This window comes from Aplysia californica, unplaced genomic scaffold (genome assembly GCF_000002075.1).
Source record: "Aplysia californica isolate F4 #8 unplaced genomic scaffold, AplCal3.0 scaffold00166, whole genome shotgun sequence".
NCBI lineage: Eukaryota > Metazoa > Mollusca > Gastropoda > Aplysiida > Aplysiidae > Aplysia > Aplysia californica.
Window position 1 is genome coordinate 1053561 of NW_004797436.1, and position 13988 is coordinate 1067548.

At 39.9% G+C, this 13988-nt stretch overlaps 1 protein-coding gene across 1 annotated transcript; it reads right to left on the reverse strand.

Moving 5' to 3' along the window:
• Positions 1-1619: 1619 nt before the first annotated feature.
• LOC101848747 (asparagine synthetase domain-containing protein 1) lies at positions 1620-13602 on the reverse strand. Its single transcript, XM_005097890.3, has 10 exons — positions 13439-13602; positions 10275-10475; positions 9341-9463; positions 8769-8888; positions 7418-7922; positions 5986-6094; positions 3912-4683; positions 2716-2867; positions 2315-2405; positions 1620-1833 (listed from the first exon to the last, which is right to left on the reverse strand). The coding sequence occupies exons 1-10, from the start codon at positions 13511-13513 to the stop codon at positions 1654-1656; spliced, it is 2328 nt and encodes a 775-aa protein (XP_005097947.1). The 5' UTR covers positions 13514-13602; the 3' UTR covers positions 1620-1653.
• Positions 13603-13988: the final 386 nt, after the last annotated feature.

Here is a 13988-nt window from a genome sequence, read left to right on the forward strand (position 1 = left end):
CAGTGCAAGCAGCTGATTAAGCGCTCAAACACTAACAAACTGACAAGATCTTTCGCTGTCTATAGCCGGGTACCCATTCCCACCTGGGTGAAGTGAGGAAAGGCTAAGGAGAACTTGGTAAGCCTCTATGACTCTACATGTCTTCATAGACTCTCACTCAAAGGAATATGCTCGTTTCACATTGTGGGTATCCTCTTTGGCAAACTGGGAAAGTTCATCCATTTTGTTTTAGTAAGAGTTTTACGGCACTTGCAACACAATAAAGTCATATTAGTGCCGAAGATTAGAGGTGTTACAAGAGAGTAACAAACAAAAAAAAAGGAAGAGAGATAAGGACGATAGATGTTTGATGGGAGAGAAGGAGCAAACCACACCAGAGTACCTGTCAATAATTCATCCGTGACCAATTTGATCTTTTCAAAGATCAAACCAAATTGTATTAAACCAAAGATCCGATACGATGTTGAGCATTTGACAGTGTATATCTGGCACATGAGAAACAGGAACTCAAGTGCTTGGTCTGGTTAGTGCTTGGGTCTGGTAAGCCAAAGATAGACGCAGACAGCACTGCTAAGTGAAAGGAAAACAAGCTTGTTCAAGACATAGATGTTAGAGCCTAATTAAGACAAGAGGTTCAAATCCTCGAGGGTTCCCATTCTATCTTGTTGTTATAGAAACATTGATCCTCACTGTCTGTGGTCCTGGCAGGGAACCAAGAACCTGTGCCTTAAAAATAGCCTAAACTGTGTCTATATCTATGGTTTTAATCTTTCCTATCTAGTAGAAAAACTTGATTGATTTTCTAGAGATGTTTTCAGATGATAAAGCAACAAACTCATGTGACCCTGTTCTTTCATACACGTACCCTATTACAATTACATGAGAAGATAAGAAAAAAAGTTTGTACATATGCCTCAGCACAAGTACTCAAAGAGCCACAACAAACTGTCATACACCACAAAGGAAGTCAGGTGACTTGAGAAACGAATTTGATTGGTTTGCAGAGGATATGTCGTGGTGTGTCGAAAAAGGTCCACCACTTTTGTTGCATTTTGTAAAAAGAGTCCCAAGTTTCTGCAGTTCTTTAAAGAGGACACAACATGTTTTCTGAAAAAAAGAAGTTGCCTCTGGAATATGCCTCACCTTTCTTGATATGACAGCACTAGTTTTGGCTAAACTTTGAAAATGATGTTGGTTGCGTTTTGTCAACAAACTGTTAATTTCTTCTTTTTAGAGCGATTTTCCTATCCTTCTTGGAGCATCAGTAGATTATTTAGTATTAACAGTAGAGCAATAATGACATCACAGACTTTCACCTCACAACCATTACAAAGGCAGGACCTCCAATGTAACTTTCATCCACTGACAGAATGATGCTAAATGGATTGTGGATCATTACAATTCCTCAACCAAAATACGTTAAATAAAACTCCATTGAGTCTTCAGCACTAGTCTAACATAATACTATTGATAGTGTTACCAATTTAACTTTACCTAGTAAGATAAGATAAGATAAAAATTTATTGATCTCAACAAGGACAAATTTGCTGCCGCTGATCACTGGTCCTACAAAGCACTGAACACATTATGAAAAAAACATGGAAAAACGAAGAGGCATGGTGAGTACTGAGAAATAACAATGTAATATTTTGGTCAAGACAGTCTTCCACAAACATCTGATCCTTTCTCTTTGCTATTGTCAAGCTTTGCTATTCTTGAGCCAAACTGTATTGCACGTTTCGGCTGACATGACGTTTTTATCAAGCCCAACTTCTGGGCTGCGATTCTCAGCAACACCTTCTCCCCAATCCCTCTTGGCAGCAGCAAGTCAGCCTGAAATTTTTTTTTAAAATGTCCCTTTAGTAAATGAGGGAATGAAACACAATGAATCAAGACAAATAATTTCTTACACATAAGTCAACAAATTTTACATACATTATTATCTAGGGGTTATACTGCACTTTTTTTTCTGCAACGAATAACATCATTATCTAATGATCTACATATCAACAATGTGAAGAAAAAGTCTTACAACACTTTCATACATTCTTTTTATAATCCACTATTCAATTAGTTTCTTGTGAAACAGGCAAAAAGGTTTGCCAGATAGGAATAAGGGTTTCTCAACAAAAGGAGCAATGGAAACAAGTAGCTACTTTATATTTTCAAGTTTTACAACCAAAGGGGAAGAGAAAAAACAATCCAATTTACCACAAGATGTATTGATGAAAGCATACATGTAACTGTAAGTTACTAGCATTTATAAATAATTTGTTGAAGCTCCAAACATTGGACCTATGACTGTTTTACTTACTCTCTGATGGACTGGTATATTGCTGACAAATCTGGTAAACATTTCATCCAGAAAAGGAAACCTGGACTCTTTCCCATGATCAGTTATGATGCTGAGAAGTAGAAATATTCAATTAGTATCAAAGTATATATATTATTTCCCCATCCTCATAAAAAAATATTGCTTGATAAGAAACTTAGGCATTAGAATTAGAATAGGGCATATATTTTGTACTCTCAACATTGATTTGAAAATGATCTCGGATTTATTTTAACTTCGCATAGAGCAGTTAGATTAAGTTAGAACGTTTCCACCTACTTTCTCAGCTAAAATTAAAATCTCAGAAACTTGGTCAAATCATGCCTGAAGACACTGACAGGCATGATTCTAACATCGACAAAAACTAATCATGCAACTACTACCGGTCATCTCTCCCAAGATTTCTGGCTGATATTCTCCACATTTCCTCCTGCAGTTCCTTCACTAGCCCCTCCCAGCCAAACTTGTTGAACGTCGCACGGTGCCGGGAGTAGCCAGCAAACTGTTCGTCTGCTGCCATGCCACACAACAGGACCTGAGATGGAAACATTGCACACTTTATTAAAAATAGATAGCATTTGTATAGCATAAATTCCCTCTCAACAGCAAGCTCTCTGCGCTTCATAATCTATACTATTACCCCAGCAGACCTGAGAACATTCTGAAACAACCTCAACTTCCTAGGAAGCATACAGTGCAAGCGGCCATTTATAGGTGCTAAATCACAAACATACTGACAAGATCTTTCGCTGTCTAAGGCCAGGTACCCATTGCCACCTGGGTGAAGTGAGGAAAATTCATGTAAAATGCCTTTCCCAAGGACACAATGTTGGGCCCGCGGCTCGAACCTCCGAATCGAACCTCATGATTATGAGTCCGGTAGCCCAACCACTAGGTCATCGATGCCACTTTTCAAAGACCATGACATTACACTCTAGCATAGACACATTGAAACATGTACAGTGAATAGATTTTTCAGATCCTGAATTTTTTCTTTTCCATGTATATATATTATTTGTATTTCAAACCCATACATAGTGTAATTAGTAAATAACGAAAAAAAATTCTGCCTCTCACCGATTTTGTTAAGTGCAATAGAAGCTTGTTTGATAGCAGAGAAAAGAAGCAAGCCACACCAGGCAAAGCACTCGCAAATGACCAACATGAGAGGAGGAATGTGATTGGTTGACACTTTACGTCTCATATTTATATTGATTTTTTCAACAGACTGAGGAAACCACACTACAAATTTCATCCCCTGGAGCAGTTAGGCTCTTCTCCATGACCATCAATGTCACTACATGCAGAAGATGCAATTTTAATTCCAGACAGGGGAAGTTTTTTATTGAGTATCTGTCTTTCTACCGGCGTCATGGATCCCATTTAGCCTGGGTTCAGCCAGGCAGGGTTACAGTGGTCCATCTTCAACATGATGTAAGTAGTACTGTAATATCGATGACATTGTAAAACATTTCCAATAACAATTATTATTATGTATTTTTTTTGTATTCTTCTGTCAGAACTTGGTCTATTACAATTACATATTATTATATTTTTAGAGGAGAACAGTGGAACTCACCCTGGCTCTGCTACAGATAGGCTGACCCTGGTCACTGGCCAAACGACCATGACCTCTGGAAGCAAACCACACAGCACAGCCGATACTGTCGTCCAGAACCGTTTGCAGGGGGTAGATGAGACGTCGGATGTGGTCCTGCCGCAGCTGAAGAAGCTCACTCTGCGTCACGTCGATCTCAATAAAGTTCCACCGTCGACGAGGATTCAGCTCCGAGAAGGCCAGCCTCCCGGTTTGGCGGTCAGGAACGTCAAAAGAGCTTTGTGACGGAACTTTCCCAGTATCTGAATAACCGGTTTCACAACCAGCCACCACCGCAGAGGAATGAGTTTCCAATTTTTTATCTGCCCCGGCGCAGCTGTTGATTACGCCCTCAGGAACAGATCTTCTACTCTCTGGCCTTATTGTCTGCTCAGGAGCAACACAAACATCCCCTGCTCCCACTGAACTCACTCCAGACATGTCATCGTGAACTGACACGGAAGAAAACTGACACAGTACACCCGGGTCTTCATTTCTATTTGAACAAAGATCATTTGGTATATAACAGTTAGATGCCGACGTTTCCTTTTCCAATCGTTCACCACTACCATCATCTTGTTCAACATTACACTGAACAGCCTGGTTTCTTTCATGTTCTTTTTGTTTTCTATTTGCAGCTCTTTCCGCTTTTGTTTTTTTGGGTGGCTTTTTTGCTTGTTGAGGTTTTGATTTCCTTGCTGGAAGCTCAAACGCCACATTCAGTAAATCTATTGGCTCTTCTGGAGGAACACATCTGGAACAGAGATGTTTAATATCAAGATTAAATTCACGTTCAATGGAATCTACAAAACAAAAATCCATTTGGAAACAGGGTCTCATACACAATCATTATTCTTTTTTGTTAGGGACATTTATTTCAGGGATATAAAGTGAATAATACAAAAATGTTACCAGTAAAACTCAGTGTGATCAGATGATATCAAGCTGGATTACTGTGTGAACAACTCCTAAATTCCAGGTTTGAAATCACAAAAGAATATTCTTGCTCATGCATGACATTTTCCTCACAGAGAGGGACATACAAATGAAATAATCAGCTCTCAAATGATCTTACAGTGCTGAACAGCACTGACACAACCAACTGGACTGCTCTGCAGGAACAGACTTGGTCAGGAAATTGAGCTATTCCCAGCATTTTCATCAAACAGAAATAGGACACGAGTAGACTTTGGCCTCCACTAGCTTTTGAACCCCCAGTAAATGATCCACGATATACTGATCAAAATGCACACTTGTGTCAATCTAACACTCCTTTGGTGAAAGGAATTACAAAGTTGAAGAGACATCCTGCAGAGATTACATAATTATTATCATTTTTACAAAGACAAAGAAAAAAATCCGAAATTTTCCATCAAACCTTTGTTATTTTAAAAATATTTTTCCTGAGCCACTTTCAGTTTGATCCAGATATAAAGTAAGCTCGGAAATTCAGGAACATCTTCCCGGGGGTGGGGGTGGGGGGGAACTGTCATTATTGTAGACTGTGTAGAATTGGGACGAATTCCTATAAATGTACATTTTTGAGACACAGTGGGTAACAAACTAGCCTAACAGGGAGACATTTAGGGTTCATATCCCAAATTTTTAAAAAATTAATGGTTTTACATTGCAATAATTTATTTCATCATATAAAAGCCAGGCTGTTTCAACCCAGCCTGTCCGAGCTAACACGGGTGGAGTGGTATATACAGCCTTCCAGCAGATACAAGGAAATACTTGAAAAAAAGTTTCCCCATTTAGGGACCAACCTTTCAGTCATGAAGAGCTTCACCAGTATTTCACAGACAATGGGGTTCATATATTCCCGGGGGGAGGGGGGGTGTTTAAAACTTTTGTTATCTATAGAAGGTGAATAACTCTTATATCAGTTTGGTGCCAGTAGAGAGTAGTGATGAAGAACTTTTCCCTCGAAATGAACTCTATTGCATCAAAGAGAAGGATGGAGAACATTCAGATTTACCAAACTGGTTAAACAGTCACAGTAAATTATACAAAATACCAACTTAACCATGCTCTGGTATCAGAAACTACACACCTATCAGCCAAGGCTGCCAATACTGAAGAATCGAGTCCTCCAGAAAACAAGATGGCAACTTTGGCCTTGGATACAGTAACTTCAGGGGGAAGATTTCCTCCATTATTCTCTGAGAACAGAAAGATGTTAGGACATATATTCATTAAAAAATTTACTTTTGTCAATTATATAAATGTGTCATGACACAGTGGAATAAGGCACTCGTCAATTTCATTTGTCTTGCTTTGGATGAAAAAAATATCCCATTATTTTCATAGGAACTCCAGATATTTGCAAATGAAGGAGGTGGGGGTCACCTGGTCTCAGAGGAAATTTAGAGAGAAACTGGCCCCCAAAGATGAGTTAATATCCTCAGCTTGAGAGTCATTGGAAACAGAAAATTTACATTATTTAAGCTCTTGAGCAATGTTTTTCATTACAATCCCCACAGAAATGTGTTTTTTAATGGGCATGAAAGGCGTTGAGCCCAAAAACGAAAATGCGGAAAAATGCCAGTTTCTTCAATTTCATTATTTTAATGAGCGCCTGATTCCACCACGCTGCTTCACAAATGTTCTATAATCTACCACACAGACAAAGACAAGGCATGACTTGTCAGCGAAGGGGATAAGGGAATTTTACTATATGGATTAATCTAAAGAGTATGCATTTAAATTTAATCAGTCACAGTTTTTTAAATTGTATCTGAATACAGCACCCTTCCTGGGGCTCTCATGGCCTGGAGGTTAAGGTGTTGGCCTCTTATTCAAAAGGTCCCGGGTTCGAATCCGGCTCTAGCAATGTTCTGTCATCTGCTTTCGTCTCCTTTTTCTGCCCCCACCCCCTCCCCTCCTTTGCCCCCTCCTCTGGGCTCCTGACTCTTTCTGCAGCCTTTCTACTGCTACTCCTTGGCTCCTCCTTACTGCTGTCTTTCTGCCACACCCCTGATCTTCTGGTAGGAAAGATCTACACCTAGCCTTCTCGGACAAGGGCAAAAAATCTCGGAGGGCCCGTGTGCAAGTTGCGCACGTTAAAGATCCCTTGGTGGTCTAAAATCGATATAAGAGTAGGCTTCGGCCGCCACCTGGACAAAATTCAAAATTTCCTACCAACTGAAAATATTAGGTGTGTCCGGCGTGCCCATATGACCTTAAGCAGTTGCGAACGCCGCAAAACACTTTACAAAAACACAACAAAAAAAAGCACCCTTCCTGTCAGTTGGCACTTCAAAGGTGGAGAACTCAGTGTGGAGGTAAAGAAAAAGAACAAGGAAGAAAGGAGGAAAGAACACAGAAAATGACACCAGAAAGTTGAACATTGATGAGGATAACAGTGGTCCAAACTTCATTTATCCAAAATCAAACTCAGCTTTCTGTATACAACTATGAAGAACCTAACCACAGGGTCACGGACGCCGGAAATACACAGAAAGACAAAGAAAAGCAAGACTAACCGGTGTGAAAATCCTCAGGAATGTTGCACACTCTTGTCCGTACAGCTTCCTCCAATTTGTTAATCAGCTCATCAGACAACCTGTCCAAATCACTGTTAGCTTTCATAATATCAGCAAGCACCTGTTCTGGGCAGCTCTCGCTACTTTTTTCAGTACAATCTCTCCCATCCTGCAACTGGAAACATTTCTCTATTTTCCTTTTGTCCAGTGATGATTCTACTTCAGTTTGTAGTCCATCTGAAGGAATACTTGGATTCATTGAAGGAATCCACGACGTAAGAAATCCAGAATGGTTAATCGAGACAGGGATGCTGCAAGGATGCTTGGAGAACAGGATCTCTTCAAGTCTGGCCTGTTCGGTTTTTGCAACCAGTGAGGTGGTCCCAGGCCACACACAGTCCTGCCAGGGGTAGAGAGTGAGAGAAGGCGGGGATTTCTCTGTGGTCCCTGCAGGACAAGAAAAGTCCAAGGAAAAGATTCCGACTGATGGAATCTCAGAAAACCTCTGAGGGAAAATATTCAGAGGTGAAAATAGGACAAAATTTTAGAATGTTCATCAAGCTGCAAAATATAGTTGTCACAAGCAATATTAGAGTTAAACACTAAATACAAGAAAGTAGGCCTAATTATTCAGACAGTTTTAATATGTTTTTACAAACTTAAAACTTTTCTAAAGTATGGCCGTTGAACCTAAGACTGAATACCAAGCAAACCATCATTATAACAAGCAGATGGGTTTTCTTATTTTTTTAGACACAGTGACATACCCAATACAGTTCTATCGAAAATGAAAAACATACAACAAATACCAGTCAAATGTAAACTCTAAAACAATATTGGCTAAAACAAACATCCAGCATAAAACATTTAGGCAAGATAAATGCATGTTCAAATCATTCACAAAAGACATTGTCATTGTAAACTGTTCATAGTGGTAATAATGTTGTTATTTCATAGAACCAACTCATAAATACCGCACAAAATTTTAAGGGGGAAAAATCTTGTCAGAACAGTGTTGAATAATAAATAACTTTTCTAAAACTCATATTCCCCGCTCAACAAGAAAGCTCTAGGCGTTTTACAATCTATATTATCATCCCAACAGCCCCTGAAACACTTAGAGAAACATTCTCAGCTTCACTTCATTGGTAGCATACGGTGCAAACAGCTCACCGCACCAAGTGCTCAAACACTAACAAACTGACAAGAACTTTCACTGTCTTTAGCCGGTTAGTTACATAAATTAAAGCATGACACTTCAAAATTAAGAAAGTCTAAACAATTGTTTAATGTGGTGCATACAGTATTTCAGCATGCTGCGCATAGCACCACAGACTAGCAAGTAGATCACCTCATCTCCAAGCGCAACAGAAGACAGAATTAAGTGGTCTTGTGGACAACTCGGGAGGTGCCATAACAGACTTCTGCGTCCGAATACATCACGGCCAAACCATAAAATTTTCTTCGAGGCCTGGAAATAAAAAAAGGTAATTAAAGCTCAGTAAATGAAACAGTAACAAAAAACAATATTAGTTAAATATAAAACGGAATTAATAGGAAAAGCTGTGCTTGTGAATTCCTGAAAATTTTCAGGGATAAATAATTGTACTTGAGAGCCATAAACATAATTCACTTTTGCCATTGGTTTCATGATATACAATCTATCCTTGCCCTTTTTGTCTTCTATTTGTTTTTCAGTGAAAGCAAGATGCTCAATTTAAGGCCTTTATGACAATTCAAGTAAGTATCAAAGACACTTTATTTGTCTCTTCCTACAAGTTTTTATTAGTGAGTTGCCCATTTGTGCTTCTTTCTAACCTGGAATTATGCTTAAAATAAAAAAATTATTGCAAACTTACCATTGAGCAAAGCCATGAGCCTTAAATAATATTTCTAAATAGAACCTGGAGGGAACTGCAGTACCTGCCAAAAAATAAATCCCCAAGGACCCTTGACCGCCTGCAGTGTTGACAAAAGCTCAGCTTCTGAAGAACAACCAGTCAGGGCTTTGAAGAGAATCTCTGTGTCATTTTCTTCTTTTTCCACCTAGAAAGAAGACAGATAAGATGACAAAGTCGAAACAAAAAAGATGGAGTCATAATTAGAACATAATCATTTCAAATGTTTGCACTCTAATAATACCTTTAAGTAAGAGCAGCACAAATATAATAATTAATAATAATTGCATTTATATAGTGCATACCCATGCTCAAGAGCATGCTCTAGGCGCTTTACAACTATCATTACCCCAGCAGACCCTCGCTGAGAACACTCAGAAACATTCTCGGCCTCCGCGGCAGCATACAGTGCAAGCAGCTGATTTCACTCGCTCAAACACTATCAAACTGACAAGATCGTTCACTGTCTATAGCCGGGTACCCATTTCCACCTGGGTGAAGTGAGGAAAAATTGTGCAAAGTGCCTTTCCCAAGGACACAACGTCGGGCCCCTGACGGGATCTGAACCCACGACCTTACGGTTGTGAGTCCGAGAGCTTAACCACTAGGCCACCGACGCCATATAGATGAGAATGTCCACAACAAAACATCCACAATTTCTGAACCAACGAATATTTGATAATCAGTTCAACATTCACTCCAAATCTAAACTCTGTTGAAATCCTAGTCTACGAATCTTCTATTAAAAACACTGCTGAGACGTAAGTGTGTTATCTACCTAACACTGTTGCATCATATTCCAGTGAATTATTTGTAGACAATGTGTAAGTAAGCTAATTAGAAAAAAGTAAGACAATTTGCTAAAACCGCACTACTCAATTTTATTCCACTAAACTCTAAGCGCATACACATAATAAACAATTCTTAGAGCTCAAATTAATGTTTTGTTAAAAAGTCACCGGAATGCCACCAAAGATTTCTCCATTCCACAGAAGAGCATTCCCGTCATCATCAGTAACAGGCTGTGGAGTTAATTGTCCTCGCAAGTGTAGCACACATCCCTGCATACAGCCCTGCAAGCCCTCTCTAAGAGTGAGGAAATGTCTTCTTGAAACATCTGGGCCTCTGTTGCGCAGTAGCTCATCAGTCAGACCGTCAGCCTGAAAGTAGCAAAACATGACACTGGTATAAAAAGAAATATATTATACAATGCTGCGAAATGTTAACAATCATAATTTCGCAAAGAACAGGATCTTACCTTTTACCTCCTGGTGCGTGAGTAGTCAGCAGTCAAGAGAATGTAATGGTATGTCTTGACATTTGAGATTTTTATTTATAGGCTCTCTGAATCCATTTAATTTTTCTTCTTGCCATCAAGTGAAAGAATCAGAATCAGAAGGTTCTCTTTTTAAAAATTGATTACTGTACCATTAACACTTACAGGCTATAGTATGTGCTCACTACCCCTGGCAACTGGCGACTAGTCACCGATGCAACCAGGCACACACTGAATTAAACAACGAAGGAACGCACTGTACTGAAGTAATTCAAAGGAAGTCACTCTATGATAGCTGGATGGTTGCTGAACGTCTTTGAAATTTTAAAGCGTGTTTCTTGGGCTGCCAAGGTTGTTTTATTCCACCACGGTTGCAGCATTCTTAACTCGTGCGGTACTTGAGGTCTTTTCACTATATGAGCCTTTGGTACTGTAAGTGTTTTAAATTTAGCCTCCCTTTATCAACATGTAAACTGATATAAAGGTCAATGGTGAGGGTATTTAGAGAAAGCTTGCTTTTGATTTCTGCCAGTCATTTCTCTAATCATCATTCTGCTGTGTTTACATTGTTAACAATTAAACACAACATGCTTACCATTACTGATTCACCTTTCCGGAGGAGATATAATATGTGAGTACTCTACTAGCATGCTTTAACAAAGACAGTAATAATAATAATAAATAATAAATAGCATTTGTATAGCGCATATTCCCCGCTCAACAGCAGGCTCTATGCGCTTTACACTATATTATTACCCCAGCAGACCATAGAACATTCCGAAACATTCTCAGCTTCCCGGGAAGCATACAGTGCAAGCAGCTGATTAAGCGCTCAAACACTAACAAACTGACAAGATCTTTCACTGTCTATAGCCGGGTACCCATTCCCACCTGGGTGAAGTGAGGAAAATTCGTGTAAAGTGCCTTTCCCAAGGACACAACGTCGGGTCCCTGACGGGATTCGAACCCACGACCTTACGGTTGCGAGTCCGAGAGCCTAACCACTAGGCCACCAACGCCACAGTGAGTCCATAGACCATATCTGTCACTATATAGGGGACGGGGAAAAGAATTAAATATATATAACAATACGAAGTAGCTAGCCATACTTAAGCTTGCCGGCCAGTCTAGCTGTACTTTGGCCCTATTGAACAAAACCTGTTGAGTACTCAGGTCTCATTAGTAGGCCTAATTAGTCAGATTTAAAATACATATGCAGGTCAGTAAGGCACCTTTTGGTTTCGTCTCAGGTACAATACTTTAGGTATTGCAAACAAAAATGTTATTTCCAATTCAGTATTTTTTTGCTTTTTGTCAGTCTAGCCATCATTTTTAAGTACAGCTAGCCTGCCATTCTAGCTTAAAAGTCTAGCTGTCATTAAGTACAATTCAGTATTTTTTGCTTTTTGTCAGCTAGCCATCAGATCATTAATTGGACTAGCATGTCAGTCTAGCCGTCCTTAAGTAGGACAAGCCAAGCCGTCTAATAAAACTGCCATTAAGTATTAAATTAGTATGGCTCGACTGGCAGGCTAGCCATAGGCCTACTTAATGAGAAAACGGCTAGCCTAGCAGTCCAGCCGTCATTTATTCTTCCTAATACATGGCCTATATTCTATTTTCCAAGTTGATGATCTAGCTCCCTAGCTGTCACTCTCCTGACTGTACGACCTGATCATAACAGTAGTCTGGGGAAATAATAATATATAGCATTTGTATAGCGCAAATCCCCGCTCAACAGCAGGCTTTATGCGCTTTACACTATATTATTACCCCAGCAGACCATAGAACACTCCGAAACATTCTCAGCTTCCCGGGAAGCATACAGTGCAAGCAGCTGATTAAGCGCTCAAACACTAACATACTGACAAGATCTTTCACAGTCTATAGCCGGGTACCCATTCCCACTTGGGTGAAGTGAGGAAAATTTGTGTAAAGTGCCTTTCCCAAGGACACAACGTCAGGTACCTGACGGATTCGAACCCACGACCTTACGGTTGCGAGTCCGAGAGCCTAACCACTAGGCCACTCAGGCAATCAAGAATGTGTATTAGTACATTACAGCAAACTACCTCCCATGCTACTTGTACACACAGTAAGGTAGAGGAAGACGGATGTTAAACCAACAAATAGATTACCACTAATTTCATTGAATTTGTGGCATATTTTAATGTTTAGATTTTATATTTTATATCGGAATTCACAGTCAGCATCATCAAGTGAGTAGTGGGCAGGCTATAGACTAGAGAGGCGACTTTTAATACAATAGGCCCTATACAGTCATTAAGATTAGATCTAGTAAGAGAATAGAATCACAGACAACAGGGCCATTTGTAGTTTCATTCGTTAAAGTCAAGAGTAGGGGGGTTTCATGGCTGACCTAATATATGGAGGGGGGTTCAGCATGCCCCCCTGAACCTGAATTTTACCATAATTTGATGTTTTGCAGTTAGGTTGCATCCCTGTTCTTTGTGTAGCCTATTTGGTCATCAAGACTTCTGGACTTCTTCTCTGGGTGTAAACAAATGGATTGTGGACTAACGAACGGAACTACAAGACCACCGACCAGAGACACCAACAAACAGGAACAATCCGAATCTGTGGATCTAAACTTCAGGAGGAGTTCAACGGAGGGCCGGCACTTACCGTGACAAGGCAAGGTCCTCTGAGCAAACTATACAAGAGTTAGGGTAAGGGTTAGGGTTAGGGGTTGTTGGTTGGCCGGCCCTCTGCGGAACTCCTTTCAAACTTCTTACCCATCCCACAATAAAAAGTAGCCTTGGACACTAAGTTCACATTCACAAATCTGAATTATAAAACATCATCTGAAAAAATGTCGTGGCTTACCCTTACTGGGTCATTACTGCCTTGCTTGAAATACCCATCCTCATCCGGACCACAAATAAAACATATCCCGCACATTCTTTTTGGCTTTTGGTAGGCCGACCGGTACCACGTCCTGCTGTCTTACAACCGAGTTTGTTTACATGTTGGCGATGTTATCAGAATTATGTACTGCTCCATCGAGTTTGTCTGCCTCCATAGGTAAAAGAGTTACAAGAGTTTCGTTTCCGTTTTTCGTTTAGGGAAAAGGGAAATAGTCGTAGAAAAAGATTCCTCGGAAAAGGTCCAGCGAGAGTTATCGTACATGTTTTTTTATCAATCAGTAATCAATCCTTTTATACGGGTGCGAAGCGTGGACAATCAATAAACAGCTGGAAAGAGCAATTGTAGCGACAGAGTTGTGGTTCATGAGACGCATGCTACGTATCCCATGGACAGCTAGAAAAACAAATGAAGAAGTCCTGGTTGAAGCAACTTATCACGAATATAAGAAAACGACAGGCAAATTTTTTCGGTCACACAATGCGGAAAGAAGCATTAGAGAACATTGTAA

Bases quoted from the DNA above. Each gene is read 5' to 3' on its own strand.
- LOC101848747 (XM_005097890.3), bottom strand. From the start codon at position 13,513: ATGTGCGGGATATGTTTTATTTGTGGTCCGGATGAGGATGGGTATTTC. The intron at 8,889-9,340 runs GTACTGCAGTTC...TTTTATTTCCAG, and splicing joins GGGGATTTATTTTTTGGCAG to GCCTCGAAGAAAATTTTATG. The intron at 2,868-3,911 runs GTGAGTTCCACT...TTTCCATCTCAG, and splicing joins CTATCTGTAGCAGAGCCAGG to GTCCTGTTGTGTGGCATGGC.